This window comes from Festucalex cinctus, chromosome 10 (genome assembly GCF_051991245.1).
Source record: "Festucalex cinctus isolate MCC-2025b chromosome 10, RoL_Fcin_1.0, whole genome shotgun sequence".
Taxonomy (NCBI): Eukaryota; Metazoa; Chordata; class Actinopteri; order Syngnathiformes; family Syngnathidae; genus Festucalex; species Festucalex cinctus.
Genome location: NC_135420.1, coordinates 11,747,331 through 11,763,172, shown reverse-complemented (window position 1 = coordinate 11,763,172; position 15,842 = coordinate 11,747,331). Strand labels below are relative to the sequence as shown.

Sequence of the window (15,842 nt, the reverse complement as noted above, 5' to 3'; positions counted from 1 at the left end):
TGTTTTGTATTTATTACAGAACAATCAAGTCAGACGATACAGGAAAAACGGCAATACTGTCATGTCAAATGAGGTCATGCGTTAACAGAGTGATTCATGGGGGTTTCCTACTGTGCAGAAGTCAGACAATGATATATTCATTTGAATGAGGTGAAGTGACGGAGGAGCGGTAACGTCAACCGCAGACTGGGAACCTCGATCGGGAATCTGGCAGAGCATAGCAGGCGATGTCATGCCTGCTGATCCCCATAATGACATGTTTGCAGGTGCATCAGAGCAGGGTGCTTCGAGTGGACTTGGGGGTGGAGAAGAGGGAGTAGTGGCTTGAGCGTTCTCTAATGGCTGTGTGGGGAACATTATTTGCTGCTGAGATTCTGAAAGAAAAAAAAAAGATTTCGGTATACTGCAATAAATAATTTTTTGGAGGATGATGTTGACCTTTCTATATTTTCGCAAATTTTTTTGTGTATATTCCCAAACAAAACCAACAGCAATGTTAGAATGGTAATTCAGAATCAAGTGTATCCATCATGTACACTGTCATTGATAGTAAATCGTGTTACCTGGAAGAGATGAGTTGGGCTGGCGCGGTTTTGACAAATGAATGCAGGATTTCAGCATCGCAGGGTCCTGAAGACACAGAAAGAGTGTGTTTGTTTTGTTCATTGTGGTTGCTTGCCTTTATTTATTTATTTTTACTGATTTAACTCTTTTCTCCACATAAGAACAACATGGGGAAAAAATTGTGAGGTTATCTCATGTTTTTATTTGTTATAGTGGACACCAGGATAGTATGGCTGTAACGTGTTGTAAACTTACCAAGCTTATATGTAACATTTTTAATATAAATATCATGCAAATCAACTTGCGATTGTGATTGGTTAGCTAGGATTCAATCAGGAATCAGAAGTGTTAAATTATGTGCTTTTATTTGTTTAGACATGCAAATATGTCGTGTCCACTGCAACCTCTATGGGTCCGAAGGGGTTAATTTATTCATATTCACTAATTAACATAAATTGCTAAAATCAATCAAGTTTGACATTTCAACAAATAAAGCAAACAGTGACTGCGAAAAACTTCACAATTCGTTATTATGTTTTCCAACAAAAAGGAAAACGTATTAAAGAGATATACAACATATTATTGTTTAATTTCTGTGCATGAGTGTCATGAACTATCTATCGCTGCAATTCAATTTCTGGGGTGGGGGAGAAGAAGAATACTTTTATTTTGTAATTCTTGAAGCTAAAACCTATCATTATATACTGTAGTATAATCTTACTATCGTCTTGGGTGTCTAAAACAAATTTTTCATTTTTTTTTCCTTGTCAAAGGCCACATTAATGGCAAGTGCCAGATCATATATAGAGTGTGTTCCTTCACATCATCATAGTATTACAAATACTGAACAAATTAATAGAAAACTATTTTTTTCAAAAGTGAAGGATTGTTCAACTATTCAAGTTCCCATTAGCATTTCGAAGAAAAATCTGATGGTCTTGGCCTCCCCCTAGTGGTGATAAAGCATAATTGCGCCACTAACAGGTACGATGATGATTGCTGACAGACTGAACATTTGAACATTTGATCTGTTCTTCTTTGAGATGGCCAGAAACCCCATTAATTTCATTTCTAACCTGTTCCAATGTCTCTGTGGAGCACTCTGGAAAGTCTTGATCCACTTTCTCAAACATCTTTTTAATAGTGTCAAGGACAGGCTTTGCCTAGAAAACACATGGTAATGAACTTTGAGTCCAAACAGTGTGAATTACTGACAATATGTTGAAGTGACACCCCCCACCCCACCAAAAAATAAATAAATAAATAAATAAATAATACGACAAATGACTTGCTGTATACCAGTATGTTACATCAATGGCAGCAATGAAAAACGATGGTAAGATAAATCTTGTCTTTTTCTTTTTCTCTAACAAGGTGAGCCCCCATTAATAATATTTTCAACACATTGTATGATGATCACTGTGTTAAAAGCATGCAACTTTGTATTATGTTTTATTGACTGTTCATCATATTTCTACTTGCTGTCGCCAAAGTTATCACAAATCTTAATGGAAAAACTCAAAAAGCAGTACAGTAAATGTTTCCTGTGTGGCTTTGTTAGCTACCAGATGGGCCATCTTGAAGTAGAAGAGGTTGTAAGTGTCTTCTTGTTGGTAGATATAGGCCAAAGCTCTTACATCCTGCTTGTCTTTGACGAGGGAACTGATCTGACTTCTATCGTGCTCATGATGAAGAGCCTGAAAAACAACAACAGAATTTCACCTTGGGCCTTTATTACAAGTGTTGTATCCAATCTAATTTTCAGCAATACTTTTGATTTTCAAATGAAAAAGAAAGTGGGTGTCTTTGCTCCTTTCCAAGGGAATCGTGGGAACTGTACAGTAAGTGGGAAACCAGCCTCTCAGTGTGGCAATCCAAGCAGGTGCGTACTTGATAAACACAACGCTTGCGCTGCACGAAGTCAACAGAAGTAACTCACCCCAGTTTGCTGGTCCACAATCTGCAAGCCTCTCGATGAGACTTTCAGCCAAACTCTCTGCTTGTGCATGCCACGTTTTCTTGCAGTTGTTGCCATTCGCTGCAAAGCAACATTGTTACAACACAGCTACCCAGCGAGCGGGTTAGGAAAGCACTATTTAGTGCGTAAATAGTGGTTGATATGAGAATCAATCTATTTACAATACCTTGAGTTTGTTCATTGAGTCCCTGCACATCTTGTCACCACTGGCGTTGAGTACCGTTTCCACGCCAATCAGCTTAGCCTTGAATCTCATGCCATCTCCATGGCAACCTGAAGCAGCGTCAAACACATTCGGCCATTTAGGTTAATCAATTGTGTTACATTCCAACTATTTTATACACAGCTAGTCCTAGTCAGGGTCAATCAATCAATCAAACTTTATTTATATAGCACCTTTCATACATTCGAATGCAACACAGAGTGCTGAACAATTAAAACATCAGTCCAGTCATGGCGACCAGTCCTCTCGTTCAGTCATGGCGACGAGTCATATCTGGTTCAGTCCAGCCATGGCGACCAGTCATATCTCGTTCAGTTCAGTCATGGCGATCAGTCCTCTTGTTCAGTCCAGCCATGGCAGCCAGTCCTCTCGTTCAGTCCAGCCATGGCGACCAGTCATATCTCGTTCAGTTCAGTCATGGCGATCAGTCCTCTTGTTCAGTCCAGCCATGGCAGCCAGTCCTCTCGTTCAGTCCAGCCATGGCGACCAGTCATCTCGTTCAGTCCAGCCATGGCGACCAGTCCTCTCGTTCAGACAAGTCATGGCGACCAGTCATATCTCGTTCAGACAAGTCATGGCGACCAGTCATATCTCTTTCAGACAAGTCATGGCGACCAGTCATATCTCGTTCAGAAGTCATGGCGACCAGTCATATCTCGTTCAGACAAGTCATGGCGACCAGTCATATCTCGTTCAGACAAGTCATGGCGACCAGTCATATCTCGTTCAGACAATCATGGCGACCAGTCATATCTCGTTCAGTCCAGCCATGGCGACCAGTCATATCTCGTTCAGACAAGTCATGGCGACCAGTCATATCTCTTTCAGTCAAGTCTTGGCAACCAGTCATATCTCGTTCAGACAAGTCATGGCGACCAGTCATATCTCGTTCAGTCCAGCCATGGCAACCAGTCATATCTCGTTCAGTTCAGTCATGGCGACCAGTCATATCTCGTTCAGTTCAGTCATGGCGATCAGTCCTCTGGTTCAGTCCAGCCATGGCAGCCAGTCCTCTCGTTCAGTCCAGCCATGGCGACCTGTCATCTCGTTCAGTCCAGTCATAGCGACCAGTCATATCTCGTTCAGACAAGTCATGGCGACCAGTCATATCTCGTTCAGTCTAGTCATGGAGACCAGTCCTCTCGTTCAGACAACTCATGGCGACCAGTCATATCTCGTTCAGTCAAGCCATGGCGACCACTCCTTTCGTCCAGTCAGACATCTCACATCCCGTCCCATCAAGGCAACCTACTTCCCTTTGTCCAGTCAAGTCTTGGCGACCAGTTCTCTCACTTCCCATCCTGTCTTTTACTTGTTTATTGTCAATAAAGTTCCTCACATTTCTCTCCCTGTCATGTGTCTCCGCAATTAGGTCCATCCGCCACATCTACGCACCACCAACCGTGACATTTTGACTTGATTTCCCCTTTAGTTTGACTTTATAAAACATTTTACACACATCAATGCAAGCGCATGAGAATGTGGTTTCCTAGCATCGAAGCTAATGAGTCAGGACATTCTCCATGAACCATAGAGAGCCTGGTAAGAATCAGAACATTTTATAAACAATAGAAAACAGTTTGCTAAGATTTTTGTTTAAAAAAAATGCATCTTCAGATTGAGAACTAAAAAAAGATGGTCCTCTGTGAAACAGGAAGTAGCCTACCTAGTGTGACGATTTATCTCTGTCATCTCATTAGTTTTTTTTTTTTCCTCACAGTTTTCTTTTTTTTGACTTTGCTTACATTTCTCTTGGTGCTTTCTCTTAAATGACTTACCAAATCTTAGACACAGTATCATATTCCTTGAGCGTTTACAGTGCTCACTCTCAAATGGACGACCTATGCGGGAGTACTTGGACACAAAAACAAAGTGTCCTTTTAAAATCGTCACTGCTCATAAAAACAAGTAGTTAGATTGTGTGAAAAGGAATGTGTACGATCATTAACATTTCCAACACATCACGAGAGAATCAACAGCAACGAAAGATTTGTTAAATGGTGTCAATGCTCCGCTCCCATAACAAGCAGTTCCAGCTGTCCCAAGTACAAAGCTTCCCACTTCCAGTAAAGCTATTCTGCCGAACGTCAGCGGTCGAACAACTGGAACAGCTGGACACCCAGAACACAAATACTGTCTCAGATCTGACAAACACACCATGAAAGACGCTCACTTAACACCCCGGCCAAAACGCACACATGCATAGTTTAATGAGTTCCATCACATTACAAAAACTTTATCAAAAATTCCTTTGCAGTATTTTTCAAATATAATGATGATCCATTTTCATTTGAAATGTCAGAGGTATTAATTAAAAAGACAGTGCACCGCAATAGTTTGACTCTGCTAACTGAATGAGGTAATCCAAAATGCTTTCAGGCAGCTGGTTCATTATGCTAACGTAGACAGCGACTTTATCACCTGCTCTGCTTACAGTGTGACGTTATTGTCATCGGCAGCCATGGCGTACCTCTTGTGTTGGGTGACAGCCATGTCTCGACGTCTGTTTGTCCTAACGCAGGACATCCCCCGGCAGACTGCAGCGTCTCCATCACCACAAGCCCTGCTGGGAAATCCTCAGCCAGTAGAAGCTGGCGGATAACAAAACCAATTGAATTAAAATGTGCCCAACTGTTCATCCATCCATATTAATACAAATAAGAAATACATTCCAACTTTTGCATTTGTAAAAAAATATATATATAAGGGAAAGCAAAGTTTTGTTTGTTTCACCTGCTTGAAAGTATGTCCCTGGTGTTTGTCTCCTGTCAAGGCTAAAATGGCTCAGGGTCAAAGGTCGTCTGAGACTCATTGGTGATACATTAACATCCGCTGGGAAGTTCACATTCATGAGACCTCTTGAAGAGAACTGGCAGATCACGGTCCGGTCATGTGTTTCTCTCAGGGACTGGCTGGGAAAGGAACTATAGCTAATGTTGAAAAATGAAGGAGAAAATAATAATAATAAATAAACAAAAAATCCAGAGAAAGAGCACTTTTGTATTGGAGGAAATGACTGTTCAGTATGTTTTTGTATGATCCACATTTTGGTTAAAAATTCAAAGAAATATCATGGCCACATGAGAAAAAAAATCCAAATTTAACAAGTAAATGTTGAAATTCCTTCAAGAGTGAAAGCACGGGGAAAAAAAACAAAAGTCTGAGACCAGTAGAAATGTTAAAAACACTTCTGTTTATAATGGTGTTGTACAAAAATAATTCAGTGCACCTTAAATAACCCACGTTTGGCATGAAAGTGGAATTGTTTGCTCTCTAGTGGCCACTTCAGTTGTAAAATGTACTTTATATTTGTAAACCGTGCACAAATTTATGATCAGCAGGAAATATGTTTTAACAATGCAGACATTGTGAACATCTTATAACACTCCCTGTCAGCCTTACAGCACAAACTGAAGGTTTTATGAGTCAAGAGAAGAGAAAGTGCAATGAGACATATGGGAAAAGAAAACAAAACATAATTTGCTTTCATACAAATAGTTGGGTGAAAAGTTTGAAATTAAACAATAACTTTAAGTAAAGTAAAACTGTTTCTTAATCAAAAACAAACAAACAATAGTACAGAGGCAAGTTCCATTGTGGAGTAAACATTTTTGACTGGCAAATACATTTAAACTTATTTGCAAATAACTTCAAATGTATCTGCAAATACGTTTGAACGTATTTGCAAGTACGTTCGAATGTACTTGTAGGCTAAATGCTAAAAACCTCTCTCCATAATGCCACTACATATTTACTTGCACATGTGCATACCCCGTGGCATTATGGGGAAAAAAATGCTGACCAAAGTAATGCACCGCACATGACATAATAATAAACTATATATAAAAAAAATATGAATAAACAATGTTTCCTTACTTAATTTATGAATGAATTGTTATAATGTAGGCCAATTGCTAAATAAAGAAAAGATATATATCTGCACATGCGTAAGTCAATACAACATGACATTATGGAAAAAAAATAAATATATATATATATATATATAAATATATATATATATATATATATATATATATATATATATATATATATATATATATATATATATATATATATATATATATATATATATATATATATATATATATATATATATATATATATATCTTTAGAGATTTTAGCATTTAGCATACAAGTACATTTAAATGTATTTAAAAATATTTGAAAAATGTTTACTACACATTATAATGTCCACGCTTTTGTACTAAGAGGGTTGGAAAAGTTGGGAAACTGGCAACACTGAGGAGTACGCATGGCTTAGCTCCGCCCTCAGACTTCATGGTAACAGAAGCCCTACTTTTCATTTGCATAAGACCGGAGCTGCTCTTAAAACTGAATGATTTCAAGTTTCAACCAGGGTGTGACAAGTGTCTAAGTGTACAATACTGTCAGCCTGTCTCCTTGGTGTATTTTGGCAGAGGAATGTCACAGAATGTTTCCGTTAATGTTCAATAACACAGCATGAGAAATGTTGATTACTGACCACGTGTGTGGGCACGTCAGATCCTGCTTAAAAAGCCCTCAACTTTGCTCAAAATGCACACGTTGAACTCTGTTGGAGTAACATTTAGGATGCAGACTACCGGCCTCTTATTTGTGTTAGCCAAGAGCTTTTCCGGCACATCTCATGAAACACAGCTATTTTATCTGAAATTCCCAGACAGATGAAGATGATCCCCAAATCTTCTCGAAATGAGAAAGATTAGCCTTTAATTTAAATACCAAGCAGTGGATATTTACGCCACTGACAGGAAAGCAGTGGAAATGACGCACACAAAAATGGGAAAATGTAGTAAATAACAGTAGGACAAATATTTGGATACTTAAAAATCTAGTGGTGCACATGATAGAAATACATTTAGAACATTTTGAAAGACGGATGTAAAGAAAGCGACTGCAAAAGCACTTTCTAAAGCATTTGTTTAACTTTTAAACCTATCCATGCATCCATCTTTCGCTTACCCGGGGTTAGGCCATAGGGGCGGCACCCTAAACAGGAAAGCCCAGACTTCCCGCTCCCCTGCTACTTAGTCCAGCTTTTCCAGTGAAATCCAAAAGAGTTCCCAGGCCAGCCATGTTTCTTTCCTTTGTATTCCAGGTCTTCCGCAGAGCCGCCTCCCAGTGGGACAAAACTCACCACCAGGGATCTCATGGCCTGTATCGAGGTCTAGTACGAGAGGGTGGACTCCAGTGCGCCTTTTAGGATCCTACTTGTAGAGCTAGTCCTCTGTTCAATGCCTAGAACCAAAACCATTATTAACAGTTATCTGATGCTAACGCTATGCTGTATCCAATAAAATTCAATACAGCTCTGTTTACATTTTGGCGTTGACATGCTAATAAGAGAAGTCAGGCCCTCTGGGGAGATGTGAGGTTTTCGATAGTGATTTGGATGACGTGGCTCTGGCTCTTCAGTCAAGCTAGCTGACTTGAGATGTGATTTTAAGGTTTTCTTACATGGCTTATAACTTCCTGTCTTACTGATTTAGAGGTACCACACGTTCGATGCCAAAACCTACATTTGCAACTCTAGGCTACAGCTAAAAATAAGTTGTTTTACATTCTGGTGGCTAGTTAAACCCGTCGGCAGCATTTTATTTTGAAACGGCCTGGTCAGAACCATCAAAATGCCCAAAACGGGTCACAATACTGCCCAGGAGTTTTAAACAGGCGGCATGGCTCAGTGGTAGAGTGGTTGTCTCACGCAAGATACTGAATCTGTAGTCATCCAAGAAGGTTTATCCCTCCATCTGTGCTCTCTTCTCAATGTTTCTTTTTTTTTTTTCCCTAAAGTCAAATTTTGAGTTTTTGTGTGCTCAGTTGGAGAGTTTAAATCAGGCAATGTCGCCAATTGTGAAGTTATTATGTAAATTAGCCCCACTGTTACGTAACAATGGGGCAGTAATGCAGAATGGCACCATCACCGAAAAGCTTTTCAGAAATAGGCAAAAAACTAAATATTTACTCGATTTTTTTCATAATGTTTGGATTAGCCGACGATGATATCAAACCACATTTAAAAAGTTATTATTGTTGGATGAGATAAAAATGACCACACAAACAAGAATGCTAATGCCTAACAGATGCTATTTAGATTCCTCTGATAAAATTTTGCAGTCTTCTCCCATGAGGGGTTAAGCTAACAGCCAAACTTAAAGTGGATGATTAGATGGGAAACTGTTATTTTTATTTCAGGTCAACTCTCCTTTTCATTTAAAGCAAGTTCTAATCTAATGGCATGCACTAACCAAAGTTCACTTGTAAAAGTGTTTTTATGATACAACCATGGGTGGCATGGTTGGCCTCTCGTTTATAAACACACTTTGGATCCAACTTTCACAGTTTTGCTGAAACTTGTGTAACGCCAGCTCCCTCAAAGTTGCCTTGGGATTCTCCCATCATTTTGACTCACTTCCCAGACTGAGCTGAGTTTTTTTTCCCTTCACCACAAACCTCAAGTATACCAAACTTGTTTGTAACAATTTTTAAGTGTTTGGCAGAAAGGCATCTGAAATTTGATGTCAAACATGTGTGACGCAGCTGGTTTGCAGTTCCGCTGCTGACCTGATTCCGCAACAAATATGTTGCGTATTTGTCACATATTGTGAATCTTTTATATCATAGCCAGAGGACTACAGATGAAAAATAGCATTTTGGATCATTCTGGATTTTTTTTTAAATGATGTTTCATCATGTGTTTTGTAAAATTGCACTGTCCCTTTTCAAAAATAAAAATAAATAAAAATAAACATGTAATAATAATTTCCGTTAATGCTATTGTTGTCACATGCAATTCAGTGCTTTGTTAGCATGTTTAAAGTGTTATTAATAGCAGCTGTGTAATCTATTTAATTTATGAAAAAGCTTAATGACTAAACCTTTATAAAGTCTGGTCAAGAGGATTTTTAACATTAGCTTTTGTTAGGGTTGAAGCTTTTGAACAAAACAAAAATTAAATCTGACAATGAAATAATTAGATATATTTTAGGTGGTGTAGCAACTAATGGTTGGATAAGTTTACTAGCCAACTTGTCAACTCTACTTCTCCACAATAACATTTAGAGCATGACATCGACTAAACATTCATAACGTTCATCAAGCTAACTATTATTACTGCAATAATGGCCTTCGTTTTTGTTTTGTTTTTGAGTTTCAGGGTTTATTTAGAAATATTTATGTCTGTATTTCTGTAACTAAGAAAAAGGAAGGTTGAACAGTTGTTAAGGAAATTTACTTTTTTACACTGCACTTAAAAAACAAAAGTATAAAGAAGCATTTGTGATATAGTTCACTAAACTATTCTACATATTCTGCCAGCGGGATCATTGACAGATAAAAGACAATTACCTATTAAAGACTGCCTTTATAACACTGAAGAGAACTATAAAGCAGAACGAGAGAGCTTGTTCATGCCATGAATCAGTGTTTTGCTCCGGGACATTCCAGGCACTAGTGGAGTTTCCAGGCTTTGGCATCACTTAAGTGCTGTGTTGTCCTTAGGGAGGCTGCCAGCTCACTCGTGTCTGGAGCATTGAGAAGGTGAAGTTTACGTCTCGGGTAAGTGTTTGATGTGGTCTTTTAAGGCCGGCTGCAGACAGAGACCCTCAGCGATGGTCCTCACTGTAAACACGTCATACTGTACAAATGTGTGATGGCTACAAAGTCGCAGTAGGCTCATTTAGCTGAAGTGGCCCTGATCCTCTGAACCATTTACAGTCATCTTAATTGTATTACTGTGCTGCATACAAACAAAATAAGCATCATCTCCTTGTCATAAAACTTCTTATGTAATTATGTTTTTGGTAATTGTTCTGGTGTTCAGGTTTAGATTTTTGAAGCTAGAAAAAAGGAACAAAGCTGTGATTTTGAACCTTAGCATAGCACTCTTGGCAAGCTGAACAAGCTAATTTTCTTTGCACTAAGAGTTATGTCATTAAATGTGGCCCTGCATGATCTTAAAGCTGATATTTTGCTCAAGCCCCTCATCCTCATGCATCAATGGATCCAACTTGCGGTTTGATGTTTTTTCAAAAAATGTTCAGGGCAGAATATTCACAGACTCACATTCATAGCAATAACTCCAGCTTCCTTGGACGTCATCGCATGTTACCAAAACTTTATTGGTTTTAGATTTTACAGTGGTTAACTTATTTTGTAAATAATGAAACCGGCCAATTTGGCCTGCAACAGAAGTCAAACTGATTAAAATAAAATAAAATAAAATAAAATAAAATAAAATAAAATAAAATAAAATAAAATAAAATAAAATAAAATAAAATAAAATAAAATAAAATAAAATAAAATAAAATAAATAAATAAATATATTAGGGCTGTCAAAGTTAAAGCATTAATAGATTAATTAATCACAGAAAAAAGTTAACTATATATACTCGCACTATATATTTGGACCGCACTTGAGCCTTGAACGTAACCGCGGATGGTTACATTGAAGGCTGCACAGGTCAGTGATTCGGTCAATGCACGGCATTTCCTATGCCTGTTGTTCCAAAATGAGCGGGGTGACTCCAGTTGGTGTGCTCGGTGGTAAATTTCGCTTTCAAAAACACCCCAACAGGACTTTAGATAAAACAAAAGTAATTTGCGTTTAATTAATTGCTGAATTGCACCCAATTGTTATGATGCTGTTACGTTTTGAGCAATACACGCATGCATGCAATTGCGTACATGCATTTAATCAATGTTTGCAAATGACATTCAGATAATAAAATGCGTTAATGTCAAAATATTACAGTATTTTTTATTTATTTTATATTACGCAAATACGCCAGTAATTTAGCTGATTAATCGTGATTAATCAAAATTTAAAAGTGTGATTAATCAGATTAAAAATTGTAATCGTTTGACAGCACTAATGTGTATGTGTGTATATATATATATATATTTTTTTTTTTTGTTTCAAAATTTTACATATAACACATTAGCCTATTTTAGCCTATATTTATTTTGAGTTTCTATTGTTTTCTCTGGAAAATAAATGAGATTCCACTCAAACTGTATTTTCTAATGTTCCAAATGTGTAACGTTTATAACTTTTTACAGATGACCATTAGGCTGAGACTGTTTTCAATTATTTTTTTCTTTTAAGTAACAAAGAAACACTTGAGGGAGGACGAATGTGAATGTCTCCAAAAGACTTGCAGACTTTCATACAAAGCTAATTGATGTCTTTGTTTCCCCACCTAGTGAGAGAAGTCTACCCAGCACAGTCCCCCTGACAGGCTGCCAACAAACACCACGATGCAGAGGCGGGGTGACGTCATCTGACGGCTGACAAAATGAACCGGAAATCGGGGCGATTTTCTCGTCCACTCAGAATGCTGAGTGGGAGGTCGCTTTGCCAAACCAACAACAGTCCCATTCGCGTAAAGACGCAGCAACATGTGCGTTTCTGTCTGGAACCATTAAAAAGAGCACAGGCACTAATTGCGCTCCCAAATCCACAATTGGCCCCAAAAGACATGTTGCTCTCAAACGCGAGCTTGTTGTTGCATTCGCTCACGAGGAGTCCCAACTTTACGCACGGTTCTGTCTCCACAAACGAGACTTTGCCGGCTCACGAATGGAAAGAAGGAATGGCTTTACCGATTTTAATGTTCGCCGGCGGCGCCATTGGGAATATCATCGCAATCGTGGTTCTCTCGATGTCGAGACAGGAGAGAAAAAGTTCCGCTTTCTACACTCTGGTGTGCGGCCTGGCGGTGACGGACCTGCTGGGCACATGTCTGGCCAGCCCGCTGACCATCGCCAACTACTTGGACCGGCAGGTGCTCCAAGGCAGGTCCCTGTGTGACTTCCAGTCCTTTCTGCTGCTCTTTTTCGGCTTGACTGGTCTGAGCATCATTTGCGCCATGGCTGCGGAGCGCTACCTGGCAATTTGCTGCCCTTACTTGTACCAGCGTTGGGGGGTGGACCGCCGCTTTGCCCAAACCTTTCTGACGGTCATGTACGCCACCAACGTCCTTTTCTGCTGCCTCCCGGCGATGGGCATGGTGGAGAGCACGCTGCAACGCTCCAAAACGTGGTGCTTCATCGACCTGAGGACTCCCGAGCCCGTGGCCGCGGTCTACACGGTCCTGTACGGCGCGGTGAGCGTGCTGCTCATCGTGGGCACCGCCGCGCTCAATGTGGCCGTGTGCGGCGCGCTGCTGCTCATGCGTCGGAGGAGCGTGCGCAGGAGGGCCGAGAGCGGCCGGAGCAGCATACGGGACAGGTGGAGGGCGCTCTCCTCCGCCGCCGAGATCCAGATCATGACCGTGCTGGTGATGACGTCGCTCGTCGTTGTGGCCTGCTCGGCTCCACTCGTGGTAAGTGGTGGGGAATCAGTCTTTACCGGAATGCCATACTTGAAAAAAGCAGGCTCGCTCACTTTTGGCATCAAAATATATATATATTTTTTAAAGTTAACTTTAAAAAAAAAATATATATATATATATAAAAAAATATATATATATTATATATATTAATTATATAAATTAATTAATTTAATATCTTATGATTTCAAACGAAAATAGAAGGTGCAAACTGCAGTGTTTCCATCATCTTTTATAAGTGAAAATGTAAACTAATAGTCCCTTAACACAGTTTTAAATCGATTTATTATGAGTTGCAGATTAACATACCTGATCGGCTATTCATCAAAATACTATATTGGCGTCTATAATCGGCTCAGCCAATAATCGGTCTTTCCCTATATTCGAGGAAGGTGGAAGGTTAGTCTTTTCTGACCTCATACCAGGAGATGTACACTGGAATGCCCCTTTGAACTCGGAGATCCTGAGTCTGACGTCACTCGAGAATGCTGACACCTTCACACAGTGAATAGTAAAACATAATGTACACGATTGTAAACATATTTATCTCGTTACTTACGCTATCGGCCTACTATAGCATGAATCTATAGTTAGCCTACTTCAAATACTAAGTAACTTCACGTAACACAACTTTATTTGGACTGGCTGTGTAAACCACAACAACAATAATCCTAATCAGCCATTTGTTGTTTACGGCTACTTTGAAGGCTTTGAGATAATAACTCAGACAATCCAAGTGAGATAAATCCGACTTTCCTCGAATGCAGCATAATTGCAAGCAAACTAACCTGCAGATAATGAGGAACACCTGGTGTGTGAGAGAGCTGATTGGTAGACACAAAGGAACGGGGCTAACGAGAACAGGTGGACACAAAACACTAACGAAATAGACATGGACCAAACCGCAAGGAAAACGAGAATAACATGAAACCAAACTACAGACAAAAACACAAATCATGACAGTGGGATTAGAATAAGCGAAGTGCGCATCTCGAATTCAAGGTGCATTATGGGTAGCGGCGTAGTGCATTGTGGGTAGGCGAAACTACCAAACGGTCATTGAAAATGAATTGTATCCAATGGAATCGGCACATAGAAACGTTTCAACCGCTGGAAAGTTGCTGTTTTTTTTTTATTTTTATTTTTTTATGAACATTCATAGCATGTGGTTTACTGACATTGGGGAAGTTGACTTGCAAGCTTTAAAGTGTACAGTTACGCAAAGATTGTCACCACTCTAATCGCCGCCATTCAAATCGATAGGGTAGTTGTTAGCCTCGCTTTTTCCCTCGCGCATGCGCAAACTCAATGTGCACTTCGCTTATTTTGATTATAAGCCACTGAGAACTAATGACTACCACCCAATGAGTGTCACTAAAGCTTTAGTGCAATAGTAGTCTAAGTAGAAATGTCAAATCTTGTAGCACGTCATTAAAGTTAATAAATAGCTTAAGTTTAATTGATTCATGGAAATAAGCAGCCAAGCTATACAAGCAACTACACAGTGCGATTGCAGCAACTTTTTTTTTTTTTTTTCAGGTCCGTGTGTTCGCCAACCGTCTCATGCTAAAAGATGACTCCGAAGCCGACCTGGCAGCCATCCGGATTGCATCCGTTAACCCGATTCTAGACCCTTGGATCTACATCCTCCTCAGGAGGTCTCTGTTTCAACGAATACTACGTCTGTCCAGACAATGTCAAACTCGCGGCAGTAGCAGCCTACCCACGCAAGGTCGTCTGTTTTATTGTGAACGTACCAAGATGATGGAAACTAGTATCAGGACTTCCTGAAGCTTCTACTGTCTTAATACCACACATGCATGTGGTAGTTCTTTCATCCAGAGACTGAAAGCTTGAATGCGGCGCACAGACACTTTTGCTACTTGGCACTTTTGGAAAGGGCTTCATAGAAATTACTCCATCCAATTTCTTGACCGCTCAAGGTCAGAAGGGAGCTGCTATCCTAGTTGACTGAAGTGTGAGGACTACACGCTGGACTGATCACCTGTAAATCACAGAACGGACACAAAGAGAGAGACGACCATTCTTCAGTGTACCGCCATCCACGTTTTGGATTGTCGAAGTAAGCTGGAGTACGCAGAAAACCCACACAAGCACAGAGAGAAAATTGAAACTGCATGCAACAAAAAAAAAAACATCTTGGATTTTTGAAAATCCTATGACATACATGCTTACAGTAAAAAGGTCTAATTTAATATTTGTACCATATACTGTCACTCAGCATTGTCGTGAGTTGTTGAGAATCCGTCAAGTTGGATGTCTGAGGACAAGTCCTTGGTTCATCATGATTAGCATAAAATAAACATTCTCCATGGACATTCTTCAACAAGATCATGTGCTTTATTTATTTAAAACAATACATCTAATGTGTTATTTGTTCAATGTACCTATTAAAAAGTAGCAACACTTCTGTTGTTTCATCTGCATTTTACAATATTTTAAACTGGAGTGAGTGCAGTCTGTTTTTCTATAGGGGAAGGCTTGTTTTGCTTCTCAAACTTGATAAGGGCACCAGCAGTTTCTCAATATTATTTAACAAGCCGCTGACTTCATCAGTGACTTATGCAAGTACAAAAGTCATGAACGACTTCAAATTAAAGTTATGCATTCCTTATTTGGAATCGTTCATTTTTATTTATATATTGAGCACAGTCAATTATTTTATCGCTGTGGATTGATGTCATGTGCTGCCACCCAACACTGA

The 15,842-nt window shown here is 39.4% G+C and overlaps 2 protein-coding genes across 2 annotated transcripts; one reads left to right on the top strand and one right to left on the bottom strand.

Moving 5' to 3' along the window:
- Window positions 1-81: 81 nt before the first annotated feature.
- Window positions 82-5,543, bottom strand: LOC144027151 (low density lipoprotein receptor adapter protein 1-like). Its single transcript, XM_077534470.1, has 8 exons — window positions 5,499-5,543; window positions 5,236-5,356; window positions 2,709-2,815; window positions 2,504-2,602; window positions 2,130-2,261; window positions 1,641-1,727; window positions 564-630; window positions 82-374 (listed from the first exon to the last, which is right to left on the bottom strand). Exons 2-8 carry the CDS (start codon window positions 5,315-5,317, stop codon window positions 82-84), a joined length of 867 nt encoding a protein of 288 aa, XP_077390596.1. The 5' UTR covers window positions 5,318-5,356; window positions 5,499-5,543.
- Window positions 5,544-10,257: 4,714 nt separating this feature from the next.
- Window positions 10,258-15,544, top strand: LOC144027089 (prostaglandin E2 receptor EP4 subtype-like). Its single transcript, XM_077534374.1, has 3 exons — window positions 10,258-10,343; window positions 11,991-13,111; window positions 14,657-15,544. Exons 2-3 carry the CDS (start codon window positions 12,083-12,085, stop codon window positions 14,906-14,908), a joined length of 1,281 nt encoding a protein of 426 aa, XP_077390500.1. The 5' UTR covers window positions 10,258-10,343; window positions 11,991-12,082; the 3' UTR covers window positions 14,909-15,544.
- The last annotated feature ends 298 nt before the right edge of the window (window positions 15,545-15,842 follow it).

Bases quoted from the DNA above. Each gene is read 5' to 3' on its own strand.
- LOC144027151 (XM_077534470.1), bottom strand. From the start codon at position 5,317: ATGGAGACGCTGCAGTCTGCCGGGGGATGTCCTGCGTTAGGACAAACA. The intron at 2,603-2,708 runs GTATTGTAAATA...GTTGCTTTGCAG, and splicing joins ACTCAATGAACAAACTCAAG to CGAATGGCAACAACTGCAAG. The intron at 375-563 runs GTAACACGATTT...TTTTTCTTTCAG, and splicing joins GCCCAACTCATCTCTTCCAG to AATCTCAGCAGCAAATAATG.
- LOC144027089 (XM_077534374.1), top strand. From the start codon at position 12,083: ATGAACCGGAAATCGGGGCGATTTTCTCGTCCACTCAGAATGCTGAGT. The intron at 13,112-14,656 runs GTAAGTGGTGGG...TTTTTTTTTCAG, and splicing joins CCTGCTCGGCTCCACTCGTG to GTCCGTGTGTTCGCCAACCG.